Source organism: Diospyros lotus, chromosome 6 (assembly GCF_014633365.1).
Source record: "Diospyros lotus cultivar Yz01 chromosome 6, ASM1463336v1, whole genome shotgun sequence".
NCBI lineage: Eukaryota > Viridiplantae > Streptophyta > Magnoliopsida > Ericales > Ebenaceae > Diospyros > Diospyros lotus.
In genome coordinates, this window is record NC_068343.1 from 8,306,813 (window position 1) to 8,328,039 (window position 21,227).

Genomic DNA, 21,227 nt, shown 5'->3' on the forward strand with positions numbered 1-21,227 from the left:
GAAACAGTAATTCTTGGGAGATGGCAGAGAGACATAAATTGGCCGATTGTGTTGTCACTTTTCATTAAATTCCCCAATGCAAGTGCCACTGTTTCGAGTTTCTTTTCCTGGTGGGTGACTATTGAATATGCCCCCAATTTATTGCATGCCTTAGGGACACAATATTTCATCCGATCACTATTACTAACAAAGCCCACAACACTTGCTTCTGCTTCCTCATCATCATTACTAATATTAATTAATTCACCCTCTTTTCAAATCTCCTTTACTTCATTAGCCCGCTTCAATAATTAAACCTCAAAAGCTTCAATTACGTACGCATAAAGATCGAAAATTGAAAACACAAATTACTTAATAACAAAGGGGGTGCGAGTGGAGAGAGAGAGAGAGAGAGAGAGAGAGAGAGGATATCCGGCCGGAGGTATGTCAGGAGTAATTGTACCTCTGAGACACCAGCAGCAGCAGTACTATTTTTCAGCTATTTCCACACTGTTCTCTCCCTTTTGCCACCGACTTCTCTCTTCGTCTTCTTTGCCCCCATGGGCCTCCATTTTTCACTCTCTCCACACTAGCTAGCTAGCTAGCTATAGCATCACCTGAGATGCTCCCTCCACGTGTGAGAGCCATTACGGCTAATTCCATCAATCAAAACAACTACAAGCATTCTTGAAATAAAAGTTAAATGCAACTGTAATGTCACGTTTTTACATATTATACTATATACTAATGTAATTGATGATGGTTTTTGGGACCGACCACCACGTGCCACCTCTGCGACTGGACCTCGGGAATGGAACCTCGGACTTGGGGATGTCGGACCTCGGGTGTAGGACCTGCAAGACAATGGAGGGCCGGGGCTTGGATCCCCCGGGGTGGACTCCGACGCTCAAATCAGTAGAGTGAAGCAAGTAGTAGTAAGTGAGAGAGCTGTAGAGCTTGTCTATACCTGGCGAGAGTCCTTGTCTTTTATAGGCGAAACCGTTTTGGGGTACCCGAGATGAGCGGGCACGACCCCCGAGAATCCCGGTCAAGCTGGAACGGGTCTTGCGGTTCGGCCCGGATTTCCCGGGCTCCACTCCGGAGTGTTGACTTGCCACGTGTCGGTCTCTCAGGTGGTCCGCGTGGCAGGTGAGACTATCAGAGCGTAAGGGTATTCTAGTAATTTCAGTTGATGCCGCATCAGTAATAATGCTGCAATTAGCTAACAAGAATATTTTCTCCATGGTTTGAGGACAAAAACAAAAAGGCTAGCTATGTAATTGGATGCCCCTAATTAATAGGAAAGTTTCTAAGAAAGGAAGAGAATTAACTGTGCTAGCTAGGAATGGATTAGGAAAGACAGGACCTTGGGATCACATGTACTGTGAAAGTAGCTGGCATGAAAAGGTGGGACGAAAACTGAGAGATGGGTCGATCGATTGACGAAGCCCACAAGCCAACGTTGTAGGGTCACATGATGGCTCCTGTTCAATCATACTTAATGACTACGTATCTCTCCTTGGAAAACATATTCTATATACATATATATCTATATAAATATAGAAGACTAAACCAACAACGCTTGACAGTTTGACATATATACATACACACACAAACATATATATACATATATTGGAGGGTTGAAGTTTGAAACAAACTGAAAAAGTAACGAGCTTTGAAGCATTCAAACTTAATTTAGTTCGTTGAGATAGAGAGTCAAACCAAGCAAGAGGAAGTTTTTTGCTTTTAATTAGAAAAAGTAACCGAATTGATTTCGCAATCTTATCCGTAAGAATCATGGCTTTTTAAAGAGCAAATGACGATTTTAAATTCTTAAATAATAATTCCCCCCCGCCGGGGCGTTCAACGGCATGCAACTTTTTGGCGCATGCAAATATTCCTTTTCGTATCTTATAGTTATTCCCTCCTTGAAAATAATACTAACAAGGACTCTTCTTTTACATATATATATATATATATATAAAGAAGTTCTTTGCTAAATTGATTATTTTTGCAGGGGGGCATTAATGGAAGGCGACCACCGGTCGGGGAGGGCGAGTTAGCCGGTGAGAGGAAGAGGGGGTGTGGGTTTTCGCCTCACAGTTCAATGGGGGAAGCTTAAGGATTAGTCACTTCGACATGAATGTAAAAGGCAATATTTGGGTCAATCAAGTCCACTGTTTTGGGGCAGGGTGTCCCGAAAGTAGCACCAGAACTCCCTCCTCTCTTCTGACTGGGAATAACAGGTTGCCAGTCAGTCGCAAAATCATATTCATACATAAATTCTCCCCCCCAAGAAAGTAAAAATATATTATATAATATAAAATTCCTTTGTTTTATTTTGTATTTTATATTTCAAGAGCAATATAAAATAATATTCTAAACTATCGGTGTTATATCATAATAATAATAATAATAATAATAATATTTTAAAAAAATAAAAAAAAATGGGGCGTCTCTCTCGAAACTCGCGCGCAGGGAGGGGGTTTGGCGATGCATATGGAAGGAAGAAAGGTTTGAAGACGTACTAATGAGCGAATCGAGACACGATGTACTGGCCTCTCGATTTGACAAAAATGCCCCCGGACACTTGAGACAACTGTCGCCCGGTTGGTGGAGAAATTTCTGAATTTACGCGCATGCTACTCGGACGTGCTCCTCTCTCTCTCTCTCACTCTCTCTCCTAACTGTTGCCCTCAATCCTCCCCAAAAATTACCAACATACCCGTTACTTTATGGTTTTTATTTCCATTGAAAATGCTACTTATATAGGAAAATTAAATATTTAAAAATGATCGAAATGTAATGTATAGTTTTGATGGCTTCCCGTATGTCGGTCGCATATAGTAGTATATATCAAGATGTTTAATTAATATTTAAAAAAATATATTGCACCACCATGCAATAAGGAAATTAAAAGAAAAATTCTGCAGTTGGATGGTGTGTGTGTATATATTTATTTATTAATCCATGAAATGCATGTTTGCATTAATTTATATTTGAACCCAAATTTCTCAAATTATAACGTTATTAATTAATTATTTAAAACTATCGTGATTGAGAGAGAGAGAGAGAGCCACCCCCCATGTGGGTTCAAGGCTTCAAGCCATTTGATGATGATTTGTGCATGTACGTACACAAAGACTAGCAATAAGGTGGATAAGAAGAGAAAGAGATTTGAATTGAAATTTCAATTTTATGATTAAAAGATAAGTAATTACTAGTGCAAACAAAATCTCATTTAATTATTTTGATTGTTGTGCGTTGGGCGTTGTGTGTCATTTACTTACCGCGTCGATACATTAAAAATTGATGTATCGAATTGAAACTTTGCTACGATGCTCATAAAGTTATACTCAACCCGACTTTCTGTTCAAAATTATTGCATGCAACAAACTCGAATGGCTCCAACAGCATTGAACAGAAAGTTGAATTCAATTCACAAAATTTGATAGGATGGATGGTGAATAAGGTCCTCCAAATATAAAAATAGATATAGGTAAAAAAAAAAGGGGGAAATTATTTTGATAATTGGAAAAATGACAGAGGGCAAAAGGGGGAAAAGGGGGGGGGGGGGGGGGGGGTGGAGAAGGAAGGAAGGGGGTGGGGGGGGCTGTTTGTTTGGGCGGGCAGAACAGAAAGGCATTAAGTAATTAGGGCAACAGATGCAGAGGAGAAAGAGTACAGGGACAAAGAGGAAACTCAGAGGCTCATTTAATTGCTCAGAATAAGAGGCTCTATCTCCCTCCCTCTCTTTCTCTCTCAATTTTCTAATCGGACGGTCAACACATCTCTATCCACATCTGGACGGCCCACAGTAGACCGCACGCTGGGTTTTCCGAATCAGTGGTCATGTGTTTATGTGAAAATGACGTAGATAGCCACGGTAATGCCTAGCTATAGCTTTTCTTCTCTACTATTTCTGTGTTATTATTTCGCAAAATCTCTCTCTTTCTCTCTCTCTCTCTCTCTGCATATATATATATATATATATGGATGTGTGAGAAGCCATATAAGGGGAGAGGGGAGGGTGTTATATCTCGTTTTGGTTGTTTTTGGGATCGTGAAAGTGGAAGATCGGATCGAGAGCTCTCGCACTCTCGAACGAACGCTAGGCCCTTTCCCTCTCTCCGAAGAACCAAGGTTCCTTCGAATCTCACGCCATTTTCAACGCCAAAAGTGACGACGCCGATTCGTTTCCTCACCCGGTTTTCAGTGTTTTTGTCTCTTGCAGATGATTTAGCCAGTTTTCCAGAGAGAGAAACAAAGGGTGGGCAAGGTGATCTGAAATAGGGTTTTGGCCTCTTCACAGCAAGGTAATTGGAGCTGCGATTCTCTGTTGTTTTATCTCTTCATTCCTCTTTCTTTTCAAATTCATTTTCCCTTGTTTCTTTCTTTCATTCTTTTTTTTTTTTTCTTGCTAAGTTTCCTTGTCTCTTTCCAGTTGTATTTTCTACTGAGAGGAATTCGGTTAGAAAAGGAAAGATCTTGATGATTGGATTAACTGTGGAGAGAATAAAGATGCGTGATTTGATGTCAAGATTTCTGTGATTGATAGGTTCTTTTCTTTTAAGGACCTTGAAAGCTATTCTGATAGGAATCGAATCTAGATACGCCGGTAGGCTGAGTTTCTTCAATTTCAAGTTGATCAAGTGAAAAACTTTTAGAGAGAAGAGAAAGTTCTAGATATATATAATATATATATTTATACATGCTGATGTCTGATCACAGAGACAGCTTCCTCCTCAATCCGCCGAGAGTTAAGGCTTGACAATGCGTTAATTAAAGCCGATATCACTATTGCATTTGCTCCTAATTGTTCCCATTGTAGTTTTTACCATCTCTTCTCTCTCTATCTCCCCCCCTAAATTTCTGTTTCTTCTTATGAACAATCATTTCATTATACCCGAAGCCTTTATTAATGGACATCTTCTTCCCTATCTACTTACTTCTTACTTGCCTGTCTATAATTTACTTGTCTTTGATTCTTTCCAGCAGCTAGAGAGCGTGGAATAACTAAAACGATGTCATCGTCAAACTCTCCGTGCGCCGCCTGCAAGTTACAGCGGCGAAAATGCACGCAAGAGTGCGTGTTCGCGCCCTACTTCCCGCCGGACAATCCCCAGAAATTCGCCAACATTCACAGGGTCTTCGGCGCGAGCAATGTAGCCAAGATCCTCAACGAACTCAACGCTGCCCAGCGCGAGGACGCCGTCAATTCCCTGGCCTACGAAGCCGACGCCCGCCTTCGCGACCCGGTTTACGGCTGCGTCGGCCTAATCTCTATTCTCCAGCACCGCCTCAAGCAAGTCCAGATCGATCTCTACAACGCCAAGAAAGAATTGGCCAACTACATCGGCCCCTCGGCGATGCTCCCAATTTTCCAGAACCCCGTCTTCGTGCCGCCCCATCCGGCCAACAACCCTTCCTCCTCTTCGGTGATTCCTTACAACATGTCGCCGATGCTGGGCTTGCCGGCGGGAGGGGCATCGCATGGTGCACAGTTGATGATTCGTGATCCACAGCAGCAATTGCACCACCAGATGCTGGAGGCGCAGCAGCTGGCGGTGGCGAGAGAGCAGCAGGAGATGCTGAGGAGTTACGAGCAACAGCAACACCAGCAGCAGGAGCTTGTGAGGTCTGTCTGTTAGAAGAAACACGAGACCCAAAAACAATAAAATGTATATTGCTTTGAATAATTTTCTATACTTGGTGTGCGCCCAGTCTTAAACTGATCTGATCCTAATCTTTAACAAGGTTCAACAGTGGGTTCGACGTCGCCGGACCTGTCGGAGCAAGTGGTTTCGGGCAGATGACCGGTGCAGCCGCGGTATCGCCATCCTTGGCTTTGGGCTCGTTCGACAACCCTTACCAGATTCAACAACAGCCGCAGGATCACGCGCATCCTCATCATCATCAGATGCAGCTTCAGCCGCAGCTTCTGCTTCAGCAGCAGCAGCAGCAACAGCAGGAACCGCAGGGACCTGTAGCGCAGCAGCAGAGGTCCGGAAGCGAAGAGGGTCGAAGCGCTGGTCCGTCCTGTTGATGGTTTTGGAAGCTCAGACGGCCCTCTTTGCTTACTCGTTCAACAATTTTTGTTCCTGGTAAAAATCTCTCCTTTTCTGATCATGTTTATTATGGTTTTTGTTTTTGCATTTGAGGGTTTTGTGGATAATAGATTCCAGCATTCGGGTGGAAATTCGGCATCTGAATTTTCCTTTATGGGTTTTTCTTTTTTTTTTGCATGAAGTTGGCGTTATGTCTTGGTGGGGCAGTGGAAAGCAAAAATTACTCTTTATTGCATAGCGCAGAAGGGCGTAGGTTAAGAGAATTATTGGCTTTTCACTGCCTAGAGATGTCTCCTTCAGTAATCATAATTCGTACCTTGATTTCCCTCTCACCCTTTAATCCATTAATACTGTATTTAATTAATTGTTTTTCTGCTTTTTACCATTTTAAATGAGATTTAAAGTTGAAACTCTTTCTTGCTGTTGTAGTCTTTGACATTGCAAGTAAGCGTTTTTCACTTCCATTTCTCCCCTAAAGGGCTAAAACTTCTGTTTGATCCTAATGGATACAACACAGATTTTGAATAATCTAAGGCTAACATAGATAAAGCTAATGGGTTCCTGCCATTTTAATGTTCCCTTCTTCCATGATCCTTAAATCTTATAGAGGCCACATCTACTGCTTTCAATTATCACTCGGTAATGGCCGTCTCAGAATGAGGTTGCTACCCAGGTTGGGGGGGGGGGGGTGTTGTTTTTGTGGAAGACGGGGATCCATTGGCAGGTCAGGGTTGTGATAGTGAGGCCTATATTTAAGGACACGGACACGTCCACCACTATTCCTTTTCTCTTTGTTTTCTGGGCTCAAAAGTTTGTAGTACCCATTAATTTTTCTTTTTTTATTTTTTTGGTTTTTTCCCCCTGAAATGGGTGATTTTTTTTTTTAAATAATGAAGGTTTTAAGTGTATTTACGGAATTGGGTTTGGGACTTACGTTTTTAAAAATGAAAGAAAGTAAGTGAGGTGCATGCATTGATGTGAATTACCAAGTCTTCCCTTCTCGTCTAGTTTTTACATTTAGAAAGCTTCTTGATGTCAGTAGCCATATTATTTTCTGCGCCCTCTTCCATCCCATCCCATCCCATCTTTCTTTAAGCGTCTCATCTCATATTTTACCTATTATGTGAATAACTTCTAAAAATCTTCTCCCCCCCTCTCTCTCTGGAGTTCATTTTCAGCTAAATAACTTCTGAGTCGGTATCGGAATCATGAGATGACCACAAGACAGGAGTGTCAGTCAATGTTGGTATACGCCAATCTGAAATATATAGAAATATTAATGAATGATTATGATGACTTTTTCTTGCTAGTGATCGAAAATCTTACGTATTGGTTGATGGCTGTCGTGTGCATCCCTCGTATTGATATATGATATATATATATATATATTAATAGACTGATCAGCTAGCTCACTTCTTTTCTTTTCTTGTTTTTTTTAATAAAAGTAGGCCAAAAAGGATAAAGAAAAAGCATAAGGCAGTGTGGTGTAGTTATATGGAAGGGGGGGTTGACCATCGTTTTCTTAAATCTCCTGAGAATCATTTCCATTGCTCCATCTTTTGGCCTTTTCTATATCCCCTAGCTAGCTTGTATATTTATTCTTTTTTTCTGTTTCCTGATCAGGCTCATAGATTTTCTGATTTCCCCTCGGATGGCCATGTGCATCCTCCAATAATACATTTAAACTTATATATATATATATATAGTAGTACTGCTCAGATCCTCGTAATTAAAATGCCCCTCATATCATATTGAACTACCACTGAAAACTCGAAGTCTCCTCAGGGCTCAGAGAGAGAGAGAGAGAGAGATGAATTTGCTATTGTATTGCCCACTGGCACGTGACGCATCATATATATATATATATATATATAGGTGAAAATGTTAATGGGTTTGTCAATCTCAAGGTAGAGCGCTGAAGGTAGTAAATTAAGCATATGCATATGTTTGTTTAGTTGTAATTAAGGCTGCTGAATTTTTTCCTAAAAAGTTCTATTTGGTTCATCTGTGGTGCAATACAGAGTCGACTCTCTAGCTACTTGCCATTTTGCTTGGAGGAAGGAGGGTGGCTGCTGCTGGCCAAATTATAAAGTTGAAGAAACTTGTCCATGAAACTTTAGAGCGCCAGGGTTGGTCAATCAAGGTAGGAACGTTCCTCAATGGGCATAATCAATTCAGTTTTATTTTTAGTTACTCCTTACTTTTCATCTTATAGACAAATTGGAAGAATATTTCATTTCCCCCAAAGTCAGTAAATATATTCATCAGCTTGGAAAGTCATAAAATGTCAGCCTGCAGCCTGCCTAAACTTTTCCATTACACACACACACATATATATATAATAGACACAGGGATCTCTCTCTCTCTCTCTCTACACACACGACTTTCATACTGATTTGTGTTAATAGTCTTTGTTAGTTTAGTTTACTTTGCTTAATTCTATCCATCATAAAGGGAAAGTTGAACCGCCATGAATGTCAATATCGTCCACCCACCTAGCTCTCTCCTTGTCTTCTCACAGCTTAGCCAGCGCCCTTTTATCACATGATTGAATCATTGTCTATAGACATTTACAACATTTGACTAGGTTTTGTCAAAGAGGCAAGTCTTAATAGTACCACCAGTAAGTTTATTTTTTATATGATTGGAAAATCATGAATTTAAATTGGAAAAATAATCTCTTAATAAGAAAATGGAAAAAAAAAAAAAGATTGAAAAAAATATGATCTCAATGTGATCAATGCCCTTTGTATGGTCAATGACAATGAACCCGGCCGGGTAGAGGAACATCAATATCGTATTGACATTTTAAATTGGTCATTTTTGACTTATGGTCGTGTGCTGCCAAAGCGTAGCTGGGCAAGGTTTTATTAATTTGGGCAATTCACATCAGATGCAAATCAGTCCATTTTTCAATGGTCTTCTCTGGAAGTTTCAATCCCATTCCGGGTCTTGAAATTAAACAAGCTGCTTCTGTTTTGCTCCCTTTTTCTTACTGATAAATTGCTTCTTGTAAACTTGCACGCAACGTACAAAGAGATTTTTGTGCCACTGCTAAGCATTAATTCCTTGATCAATTCTTTCTATGCATTTTATCATGAATAGGAAGGATGAGAGGAGGGTGTGAGTGTGTGGATGGCTATGCAATTGCATGCGATAGATCGAAATAGATAGATATTATACAATTGAATACATATATATAAACCACTAAACCTCTTCCCCTCTTTTTATGGTTTAAAATTATTTATCAAGTCGACTTTCAAATTTTACCCAATTAATAGAAAGGAAACATCAGGTTTCATTTTCTTTCATTAGTTATCAAATGCTTTTAAATGGATTTTAAATTTATATAATAATTGTGACCCTGATTAATTAAAATTTCTTGTGTGTGTGTGTGTGTTTGTGTTTCCTAATTAAACTAGCGTGCAAAACATGCAAGTCTTAACCGATCTCACTAGGTATATATAGTCAAGGTGTTCCTTAAAGAAGGGTACGTATTTTGTAATAATTTTTTGAATTAGAATAGTTTCTTTTTTTTTTTTTTTTAGAAAATTTATTTTAATTCTTCATCAAACCCATTTCTTTGTGCATCCAGAACAACTTCGCGAAGTCACTGAATCTCAAGCTGGGAAGCCCTCCATTCCCACATATATATATATATATATACATATATATAATTTTCGTTCTTCTGTCAATCAAACATGTTTTCTTCCTCTCTTTTTTTTTTTTTTTTTTTCTTTCTAAATTGAAGTGTTTTATGATCTCTAAAAATAATTTCTCAAAGCAATTCACTAGACGTAAGTTCCAAAACCAAAATAATAATAACAAAAGTTAAAAATTTTAAAATCGCAACCAAATAAAACGTTCAATTTACAGCAACGTGAGTTGCAGACATTGGACCATTAGTGCTATGATGAAATTCAAGCCCAAACTCAGTTAAACTACAAGGTGATCAGTTGAATCAACCTACAAAAGACTGATCGGTTGAATCAATTAACTAACTGACCAGTTCAATTGAATTATCATTTCTATTTTATTTCTTGAGTTTTTTATTTATATAAATAAGAATTATAATAATTATCTCTGCTATTGCTATTAGAATATGATTACTTTTATTTATTGGGAGAATAAATATGACAAACACAATTTAGCAATTTTTATACATCTAGGAACATCAGCATGACTTCAGAGAAGGGTCATCAGTTTCTAGGAGAAGCCTCATTCTATTTGTTGCCCTGAACAAAACTCGTAACACCGCGAAAAACTTGGACGCTAGCAAATATGGGCGATGGCGTAAATAGAATTTTGTGATACTCCAGAATATTTTGTATTATAGAAGGTATGATGTCTTTGATATATCATTCGTGTCATAAGTCATATCGTTTGCATTATAGAAGGTATGATGTCTTTGATATCATAGAATTTCCTTAAAATATATCATAATTTCAGGTTTGATTGTAAGATAATAGATATAGGCAGTCACTCTCACCTTCAAATTTGAAGTTGTTCTAATATTTCGAGCCCATTGCAAAGAAATGACTTCGAATTTTGAGGCTGCACCATGATTCCCCCACAAAAACATCACTTTCCTTTTTTTCTTTCATTCATATGCTTAATCACATCAGAGAAATAACCATATATATTATATAGCTCAACAAACGAACCGTGCTAATTTTTTTTTTTTTTTTTTAAGGCAAGAAGGCACCTATGTTGATACATGAGCCACAAAAAGAGTGCAGAAACTCGCACCTGAAGCACAAAGATACCTGTAATGAAACCAAACCATGCCAACAGTACCGTTGCGTATCCAAATTCTGCTACATGTTGGACTAATTTGCAGGCTTTTGTATGGTAAACCTTTGAAGTTGAACTTGTCACGCTACTTCCGGGGTACATGTTACCGTTCACATCAGGAACTAAAAGAACATTCTTCGACGTCTTTTGTACATCTGCAAAGAATAGAAACTAACTTAGAGCAGACTAGCTTGTCTACTACAGGAAATCACAACTGCCCTTGTCAAATAAAAAGGCTGACGTGCAAGAGGGATTTAAAACAATCATGATGTAAGGAAGCAGGCCAAGAAATAGAACGCAGCAAGTAGAAAAGGAAAAACATTGTGCCATCAAACCATTTGATCGCTAGTGCTGTAAGAGTATGGAAGACGTTTTCCCTCTTTTCTTTCGCTTTTTGTTTTTGTTTTTTCTCTCTTTCTCAGCAGGGGATCTTTTTTTTTTTTCTTTTTATTTAGGGGGGAGGGGGTGGGTGGGTGTTAAGTAAAAGAAACTAGCCACTTGGATCCACACTCACCATAAAATTAATCTGAATCGGAGCATTCTTCAGAATGAGGATCCAGGGTCATAACCATCTTAGACAGTGCCTCTCCAATGTCTTCTACTTCATCTTTTCCAAAACCCCAACTTCTAAGCAACTCATTCCCAAGAGCCCCTCGCTGAATGCCAAATCTCTGAAGGTTCCTCAGCCTGTGCTCCAAGAACGGTAAGATAGCTGTGCTAGAACGAAGTCTTGCTGACATGGGGATGGAATGGACATCCACTGATCCTCTTGACGTGCAACTTGAAATGGGGCTGCCCAGCAGCTCGCCATGTTTCCCAACAAGGTTTGCAAAGATTGAAGGAAAAGGCAAGGGTATCGGAAGGGGACAAGAAGCCACTGATAAATGAGAGAACCTTGGCCTAGTCACCACATGCTCATAAGCAGCTTGAACTGCCTCCTTAACCTCAGAAACTGAAGCGCGATGACTACCTAACAGAAAAACCAAAACTAAACAAAATTAGAAAAAGTTCAACACATGGCCTTCCCTAATCATAAAAATTGTCAAGAGAATCATAGTGAAAAAGTTTTATTTTACTCTTTTAGGAATAAAGTAGCTACTAATTAAAGCAGACAAGGCAGGCCTAGACTGAACTCTATTTTCAAGCTGTTTCCTTTCTTCTTACCCTTTTTGTAATCCCCCAAAATTTTAAGGGTATTTGGAAAAAATACTTGGAGGATTTTAAATAAGGAAAATGGTTGATATATCCCAAGGATAAATTAAAAATTAAATATTCACAAGTAGCTATATATATATGTTGATTTATCAGAATATTAAGAGATCTACTTAGATTAGGAAAGATTTCTAATTACCATTTAGGAATCTTTCCTAATTATCATTTAGGAATCTTTATTGATTATGTCCATATGTATCTTAGTGTATATTTCCTTCTTTGTATATTTACTTCTTTGTGTTTTAATTTGTTTCCTTAGAGATAGTTTCTTTTTTAATAGTTTCCATGTTTGATGTAATCTCTCCCTCTATAAGAGGACTGTTGTATCCATCATATTAGAATGAATGAAAGTATAATTCTGAATTCCTTCATGGTATCAGAGCCTTTCCCTTCCCTTCCAATATTTTCGAAACCCTAATAGTGCCTTCATTGCACTTCTTTGCGCCGAACTCCTCTAGGGTTTCAGCCCAGCCTTAATTGCTGTTTTGTTCTGTTCTGTTGTTCAGCAATTTTGTTCTTGCTGCACTTCTAGTTTCCCTTTCCAAACTCAATCTTCTTAGGACATGTCCGAGATATCAGAGGCGACTCCGATCATTACCACTGCTGAATCCTATCCCAGTGATCAGCAACCAATGGGAGGCGGTGATCTGCCTGGGATCCATCCTTCCTATCGACTTGATGGGCGAAACTTCTTGCAATGGTCTCAACTTGTGAGCACATTCCTCAAAGGCTGCGGAAAGCTAGGCCACCTGACTGGAACCCCTCCAAAAGATTCGGATCCATCCTTCACAGCATGGGAAATTGAAGATTCATCAATCATGTCATGGCTTTGGAGTGTCATGCAGCCGGAGGTAAGTAAAAACTTCATGTTTTTAACGTCAGCTAGGGACATTTGGGAGACTGTGAGGCAAACCTATTCTAAAGTTCAAGATGCTTCGGCGATTTTTGAGGTTAAAACTAAGATTAGTAGGACAAGGCAAGGGGCATCCACTATAACAGAATATTATAATAAAATGAAGGGGATGTGGCTAGAACTAGATCATTATCAAGATATCAAGATGGAGTGTAGCAATGATGTTGTTAAACTTAAACAAATTCAAGAAAGGGACAGGATTGTAGAGTTTCTAGCAGGGATTAATCCGGAATATGATCAAGTGAGGATCCAAGTGCTTGGTAGGGAAAAATTACCTACTCTTAATGAGGTTTTTTCCATTGTTCGAAGTGAGGAAAACAGAAGGATGGCTATGCTAGGAGATCACAGTGTTGAAGGCTCAGCCATGGTGTCAAGCCATAGAGATGGATCTCGGTTTAAAGTAGGAAAGGCAGAAAATTCGTGGAAAAATTCAGGACAAGAAGGTTTGTGGTGCAGTTATTGCAAAAAACCTAGGCATACTAAGGATAATTGCTTCAAACTCCATGGCAAAGAAGTTGTGCTAAGCAGGATAGGCGGATTTAAGAGTCGTCAAGCCTATTTTTCCATCACAGATCAAGGGGAAGCTGAATCAGCAGGTAAAACTAAATCTATTGGTGCTGATATTTCACAATTGAATGCAGAAGAGATGAACAAACTCAAGAATTTCCTCAAAACTCTCCAAGATGGAGCCTGTTCACTTGCACAGCAAGGTAAACTCACCAATTCTGAGTGTTTTTCTGCCTTTAAAACTGTTGGGAATACCAATTGGGTCCTTGATTCAGGAGCTACTGATCACATGACCCCTCACATAAATTCCTTTGACACTTACCAACCTCTTGTTAGCCCTAAACAGATTGTTATTGCTAATGGAACCACTGTTCCTATTGCTGGCCAAGGAACAGTTAAATTCAGCCCTTTGCTAACAACCAAACAAGTTCTTCATGTCCCACAGTTAGCTGCCAATCTTATATCTATTCACCAACTAACCAAAGAATTAAATTGTCGTGCTATCTTCTATCCTCGTATGCATGAATTTCAGGACATGATAACGGGGAAGATGATTGGTGTGGCTGAGGAGCACAATGGGTTGTATACCTTACACAAAGCAGGCCATTCTACAAAGAAATAGCAACCTGTAATTGCTTGTTCATCTCACTCTGTTTCAGCATCCAACACCATTTGGCTTCAACATTATAGATTAGGTCATCCGCCTTTTCCTTTATTAAAAACTATGTTTCCTCATTTGTTTAAATCTTTAGATCCTAGGATGTTTCAATGTGATGTGTGTGTGCTATCCAAACACCATAGGGTGTCTTATCCTATGAGCAACAAATTATCTTCTAAACCTTTTTCCCTAGTTCATTCAGATGTTTGGGGACCTTTCAAAATATCCAATTGTTTTGGGTATTTCTCTTGAAAGAAAAGGTTGAAATTGGCACCATCTTACCTTATTTTTGCAAAATGGTATCCACACAATTTGGTACTCCTATCCAAAAATTCAGAACAGATAATGCTAAAGATTATTTTAATAATCATTTGAATTCTTTCTTTCAACATGAGGGTATTGTTCATGAGTCTTCCTGCATAGACACTCCACAACAAAATGGAGTAGCAGAGCGGAAGATGAGACATCTCCTTAATGTAGCTCGCACACTCCTTCATCACACTCATGTTCCTAAAACCTATTGAGGTGAAGCCGTTTTAACCGCAGTCTATGTCATCAACCGTGTTCCCTCCAAAGTCCTAAATCACCGTAGCCCATTCCAGTGCCTATCCTCATTTTTTCCCGATTACTATTTGCATACTCCTCTCCCTCTTCGTGTGTTTGGTTGTGTGTGCTTTGTTCATATCCCTAAAATACATCGGGATAAGCTTGATCCTCGTGCCCTTCGGTGTATCTTCCTAGGGTATTCTCCAACCCAAAAAGGTTACAAGTGCTATCATCCTCCAACTCGGAAGTTCTATGTATCCAAAGATGTCTTTTTCCTTGAATCTCAGCCCTTCTTTGGCTCTCCAAACCTTGGTCCTCAGGGGGAGACTCGAGGAATTGAGGACCAAGACTCATTTGAAATTTTTCCTGTCCTAGCACCAACTCCTGTTTTGTCTAGTTCTAATCCTTCTTCCTCTGCTGTTCCAACCCAATCTCCTAACCCCTCTCCTCTACCTACAGAATGTATTGAACAAGCAGTTCATAGGCCATCCTCTCCAGTTCAGTTTAAGGGTTCTCCCTATGTGTTCAAAAGGAGGCAACCTATTGTGGAGTCTCAGCCCTCACCAGCATCAAATCCAGGTACTGAAATTGCACAATCATTAGATACATCCCTTTCCAACCCTGTTTCTGATGATTTAGACCTACCAATTGCTGTGAGAAAAGGGGTCAGAAGCTGTACTTTACACCCTTTAACTGATAACTTGTCTTATCATCACTTCTCCCAAAACCATAAAAGCTTCCTCACCTCATTAGACTCTATTGTTATTCCCAAGTCAGTAGAAGAGGCTCTAAAAGACCAGAATTGGAAGCAAGCCATGCAAGAGGAAATGAATGCCTTAAATAAAAATCAGACATGGGAATTGGTGCCTAGGCCTAAAGAAATCACTCCAGTTGGATGCAGATGGATATTTAATTTGAAGTATAAAGCTGATGGCACATTGGAAAGGTATAAAGCTAGACTAGTGGCCAAAGGCTATACTCAGTCTTATGGCCTAGATTACCTTGAGACTTTTGCACCAGTGGCAAAAATGACAACGGTGAGAATTCTTATATCCCTGGCAGCTCATTTTGGGTGGAAAATGCAACAGTTAGATATGAAAAATGCTTTCTTACATGGGGATTTAGAAGAGGAGGTATACATGGAAGTGCCTCCTAGTTTTCAGGAAAGGGATCCAAGTACAGTATGTAAACTTAAAAAGGCCCTATATGGACTTAAACAGTCTCCCCGAACATGGTTTGGCAGATTTTCTAAGGCAATGAAGTCTATGGGATATGCTCAGAGCAGAGGTGATCACACTCTTTTTTTCAAACATTCAGGTAAAAAAGTTACAGCACTCTTAGTGTATGTTGATGATATATTTGTGACTGGAAGTGATATGGAAGAACAACAGAGTTTAAAAAGAAAATTATTTGAAGAATTCGAGATCAAAGACCTTGGGGTACTTAAATATTTCCTAGGAATTGAGGTAGCCTACTCGAATACTGGAATCTTTCTATCACAGCGCAAGTACATTCTTGATCTTCTAGCTGAAACTGGAATGACAGGAGGAAAAGGGTCTAGTATACCTGTGGATCCTAATCTCAGATTGCAAGAGAACTCAGAGGGACAAAAGGTAGATAAAGGGAGGTTCCAGAGACTTGTGGGCAGATTGATATATCTCTCACATACTAGGCCTGATATTGCCTTTGCTGTCAGTCTAGTAAATAGGTTCATGCATTGTCCAACCGAGGAGCACATGCAAGCTGTGCGGAAAATCCTGAACTATCCAAAGGTAACACCAGGTAAAGGCATTTTGTTTAAAGTAGGGACTGAATTGAATGTACAAGGATTCACGGATGCAGATTATGGTGGATCCTTGGTTGATAGGAGATCCACTACAGGCTATTGTGTGTTTTTGGGGGGAAACCTAGTGTCTTGGAGGTGTAAAAAGCAAAGTGTTGTGGCAAGATCCAGTGCAGAGGCAGAGTTTAGGGCAATGGCCCTTGGATTGTGTGAATTTCTGTGGCTTCGGATTATCTTAGAAGACTTGAAAATCAAGGTTCAAGGTACTATTGACCTACTTTGTGATAATCAATCAACTATTAATATTATCCATAATCCAGTACAGCACGACAAAACTAAACATATAGAGATTGATCAGCACTTTATCAAGGAAAAATTGGATGCTGAGTTAATTCGAATTCCATATGTGCCATCTGAAGATCAAGTGGCAAATGTGTTGACTAAAGGGCTAGCTGGAAGAAGGTTCGATGTTTTGATAACCAAGCTGGGAATGGTTGATATCCACTCTCCAGCTTGAGGGGGAGTGTTGATTTATCAAAATATTAAGAGATCTACTTAGATTAGGAAAGATTTCTAATTACCATTTAGGAATCTTTCCTAATTATCATGTAGGAATCTTTATTGATTATGTCCATATGTATCTTAGTGTATATTTCCTTCTTTGTATATTTACTTCTTTGTGTTTTAATTTGTTTCCTTAGAGATAGTTTCTTTTTTGATAGTTTCCATGTTTGATGTAATCTCTCCCTCTATAAGAGGACTGCTGTATTCATCAGATTAGAACGAATGAAAGTATAATTCTGAATTCCTTCAATATATATATATACACACAAATTGCTTCAATCTGAGTATTGGCAGATACATATGTATGTATATCTCCAAATAAACAAAGATTAGGAAATACATATACATATATATAGATGAAATTTAATGAAAAAGAATTTAATATAAAATTATAAGAAAAATATATGGTTAAGATTACACTAATAAAATTAAATGACAATTTAACAGAGAAACTTAAGATAAAAATCAATGCATATGGATAGGGTAAGTAATGATTAAAGGGGTGGAAGTGAAATTATTTTTGAAATATCTTGAGGACTTGAGGGAATTTTTAAATTTTTTCGGGTTCAAAATGGAATGTTTACAAGATGGAGGGGGTCTAAGTGTAATAAATAGAAATTATCTGGGCCAAAGTGTAATAAACCAAAGGGTTTCTATGGCCAGATTTACCTATAAATATCAAGTATGGCAGAGGGTTTTTCACAAACTCAAGTGGGTTGTCGATTGATTGGGTGGGTTTGAATAATTTTTTTGAGATTTGGATGAATGGCCTTTGTTCCTAGGCCGAAGAGGGGTTGATTGGTGGTAGAGGGAATGATTTTGGTGTTGATTTGAGTGAGTTTGAGGGGTTGGCAGAAAATTCAGGCTCTGCCGGAGTTTGGCCAGAAACTAGGTTTGTTTCAGCCAGAAAGAGTAGAAAAAGGGGAAGGAAGGGAGAAGGGACAAAGAGAAAGAAAAAGGAAGAAAAAAAGGGGAAAATGGATCAAAATCAGTGAGTTTTCTGGAATTTTCCCACTCCAACGACCGGCAAGCTGGAGAAGATAGGCGGAGTCAGCAGATTCTTGGGCGTGCGGGCACATAGATCGAGTGTGTGTAGGCATATGAGGTATAGGAAAAAATGAGAAAAAAAAGGAAAACTTCTGGGAAAATTATAGAAAATAATTTGTCAAAATTTTTATGTCCAGAAAAAACTTCGGGCTCAAAAAGCATGGGCATGGATTTCGAGGCTGACACATTTTCGAGGAATACTAAAATTCTGTGAATCAAAGTGTGGTTTCCCCCTAAAAATCTTCATTACTTTCATGTTTCATGTGGAGCATATTGAAGCATGCATTCATCATTTTTTGATGATCACACCTCATATTTACCATTTAAGCTGCAATTTTTGTCATTATTTCCGATAATTGCATTTGGTGGATCAAATCCATACATGGTGATAATGTTCTAATTTGGTGGCATGAGTGGATAATTTACCGGTCATGGATGAATATAGCATTTTCATCTTGATCCTGGGATGAATATAGCATTTTCATTTTTGATGATCACACATCAATCTGGCACCCCACAAGATTGTTTATCTTGATAAATAATTCAGTGGATTTTCCCGCAAGTCATGTGGCAGTGTTAGAACATGAAAAACATTTCATATATGCATTTATCCTTTCATGAAATTTATTTCCAACTCTAACTTAGAGGTTCATCTTTTATATTGACATATTCAAACATGTCAAGTGGCCCAAGCTCTAGTAAAGGAAAGGAGAAAGTGGTGTATATTTTAGTCATCTTATTTGGACTTATATACTATTTTAAAATTTTAGATTTCAACTATGTCTAAATGAGTATTTGGACCTTTGTTTGAAAACTTATATTACTTTGGAAATTGTAGTCCAATTTAGGTTCGGTCTAAGACACACATTAAATACTCTATTCTGGAGACTCTTATTTATATTAACGTGGTGTTTGAACTTGGGATTTTTTTTTTTTTGGTGATATTTGGAAGAGAATCATGCTTTGGAGATTTTTATTTATGCTTTGGAGATATTTACTTATGCTTTGGAAAATTTTATATATGCTTCAAAGAGTTCTGTTATTATGAAAAGAAAATGGTGTTACACTTTCTTTTATGAAGTATTTCTTTCAATTCTGGTTCTGGCTCTTGTAACATATAACATCTATATTTTACCTTCTGCAATTATCCAAACAAAAGACAATTATATGTTTAGTCTATCTTGTGAGCACAAATATAATAAATCAACCCCCACCCTCTCAAGAAAAGCTCTGAATCTGGCCTAATATTGTTTGAAAGCTTGACATGCATTGTTGGGCATATTTCCTAACTTTTTAAGCTGTTATAGATAAAATGGCGGTCAGTTATTTAATACACATCAAAAATTAAATTCCTAAGGTCCTAGGTTAAAGTCTTATTTACATGTGCATGTGCATCCTCTATACTGTGTGTTGAAGCTTGATAAATATGTTGGGCCCTTATTCTGACAGTTAAAAACTTTAAAATTCTAAGCCTAGTGGTAATGAAGCAGACATGAATATGAATATGAAAGAGAACGTAGACATAATATGTTAAAAGACTCATGTATGAGTGTGCATCTAAGGATTACTAGTTGACCTATTCAAACCCTTAATTTTAGAGTGTTAAGATGGACAAGCATATAAAAGTTTGGGAAGCAACCCGTGCATATGGAGACACATTGTTCAAATATAATGCAGCCCATGGTAATTCAACAGATGCTAATAGCATGCAGATATGCATTTAGAATCATACATAAAGCATTTATTGATGCAGTCAAGTAGTACCTGATCCATGGGCACCATGAATGGTCAAGGATTCCACCGCCTGCAGATCTTCCACGTCCTCTGATGTTTCTGGGGTCAATGGATGTAAATTCTCTAGCACAGATTGCTCTGCCTGAGTCCCTGATTTATAATACAAAACTTATGAAAAGACTTATCACTTAATAACAAAGAATATGACATCAGTAGCAAGAGCGATCTTTTACCAGTCAAAGGTGGTGCTGGCATTGCAACATCCAGAATAGTGACAATATTCTGCCTAGCTTGACCCCCTAACATTTGTATGGCACCATTCATATCCACAGCACCAGACACATAAAGTGATTCATCAGTGGGCCCAAGTGGTTCCATTCGAAAGGGGAGACTAATAGAGTGTATAGCAGAGGCATAAACTGCACTGGTATGATAAGGCTTTCCATTATCTATACAGAGAAACCTGCCAACTTTACCTTCACAGTTGTTTAAGCAGAAGATTAGTCTGCATAGTCCAAGAAAATGTATAACATATGTAGTAATGGTAACATTGGGGCATCATAAGCAAATACTTCAAGACTATACCAGCGACATTCTTTAGGGTTATAAAACCTAATCATCCACTTTAAAATATGCCAGATGTGATATATCTTCATTAGATGAAAAGAGTTATAACCTTCAACAATTAATGGCAACTATTTGGAGCATAGTTACCAGGTTTGCCCTGCCCAACTATCCCCCTATGAACCATGTTCCAGTTACCATGCACCGGAATGTGGTGCTTTGGCGTCTTCGAACGCCATGGAATGTGTTCCAATTCACCTAGATCGGAGACCGAGATTAAAAAGAATGGTACAGAGAGATGTCACAGTGATGGGTCTTGCTGTGTTGTCTTTGAGCCGCGGTGACATCCCAACGTAACAATAAATGTGAAGAGGGAGAAGGGAGGGAGGGAGATGTCAGTAGGAGGAGAGAATGGAGTGTGCAGGAAAAGAAAAAAAAAAAAAAAAAAGTGGGGAAGGGAGAATAATGGCCTGAAAGAGAAAAAGAATGTCAGGGGAAAAAGAAAAAAGGAAGGGCGGGAATGGAAGGTGGATACTGCAAGAGGGAGGGTAAAAGGTTTTGGTCATATTCTCTTTTCTAAGGGCCAAAAGAATTTGGTGGGCTTAGTTATAATGGAGAAAACATAAAAGTTATTTAGTGGAACAATACCAAATACGTAACTTATTATATTAAGTTATTATGATGGAAAAAAATAAATTTTAATTTATGGAAGAAAGGGGATAAGCCTAAAATTAAGCAGGAAATAGAGAAAGACAAGTTAGAAATAAAATAAGACAAGACCCAAAATGCTCTCAAAAATAGTTTTTGAATATATATATTGTATGTTTTGGAGGTGTTCCATTTTGGTGAACAGAAGAA

General features: G+C 38.5%; 2 protein-coding genes across 9 annotated transcripts in view; one reads left to right on the forward strand and one right to left on the reverse strand.

Annotated features, from left to right (window-relative positions):
* Positions 1-3,848: 3,848 nt before the first annotated feature.
* LOC127803553 (LOB domain-containing protein 36) lies at positions 3,849-9,757 on the forward strand. Of its 6 annotated transcripts, none has more exons than XM_052339858.1 (5): positions 3,849-4,122; positions 4,214-4,295; positions 4,975-5,617; positions 5,746-6,083; positions 8,069-9,757. In XM_052339858.1, exons 3-4 carry the CDS (start codon positions 5,004-5,006, stop codon positions 6,023-6,025), a joined length of 894 nt encoding a protein of 297 aa, XP_052195818.1. In that variant the 5' UTR covers positions 3,849-4,122; positions 4,214-4,295; positions 4,975-5,003; the 3' UTR covers positions 6,026-6,083; positions 8,069-9,757. The 6 variants fall into 6 exon arrangements, with proteins under 6 accessions (XP_052195818.1, XP_052195816.1, XP_052195817.1 ...); XM_052339856.1 differs by having other exon boundaries at positions 3,879-4,122; positions 4,196-4,295; positions 5,737-6,083; positions 8,069-9,754; XM_052339857.1 differs by having other exon boundaries at positions 3,879-4,122; positions 4,196-4,295; positions 4,978-5,617; positions 5,737-6,083; positions 8,069-9,754.
* Positions 9,758-10,612: 855 nt separating this feature from the next.
* LOC127803552 (uncharacterized) overlaps positions 10,613-21,227 on the reverse strand; it is a 29,998-nt gene continuing 19,383 nt past the window's right edge. For 2 of the 3 annotated variants that reach the window (XM_052339851.1, XM_052339852.1), the window contains exons 8-11: positions 20,039-20,281; positions 19,836-19,955; positions 11,356-11,811; positions 10,848-10,996 (exon numbers count right to left, since the gene is read on the reverse strand). In XM_052339851.1, the coding sequence (XP_052195811.1) occupies positions 11,363-11,811; positions 19,836-19,955; positions 20,039-20,281 (812 nt within the window). In that variant the 3' untranslated portion in view covers positions 10,848-10,996; positions 11,356-11,362. Of the gene's footprint in view, positions 10,997-11,355; positions 11,812-19,835; positions 19,956-20,038; positions 20,282-21,227 lie in introns of all 3 variants that reach the window. The other variant, XM_052339853.1, reaches the window with a different exon arrangement.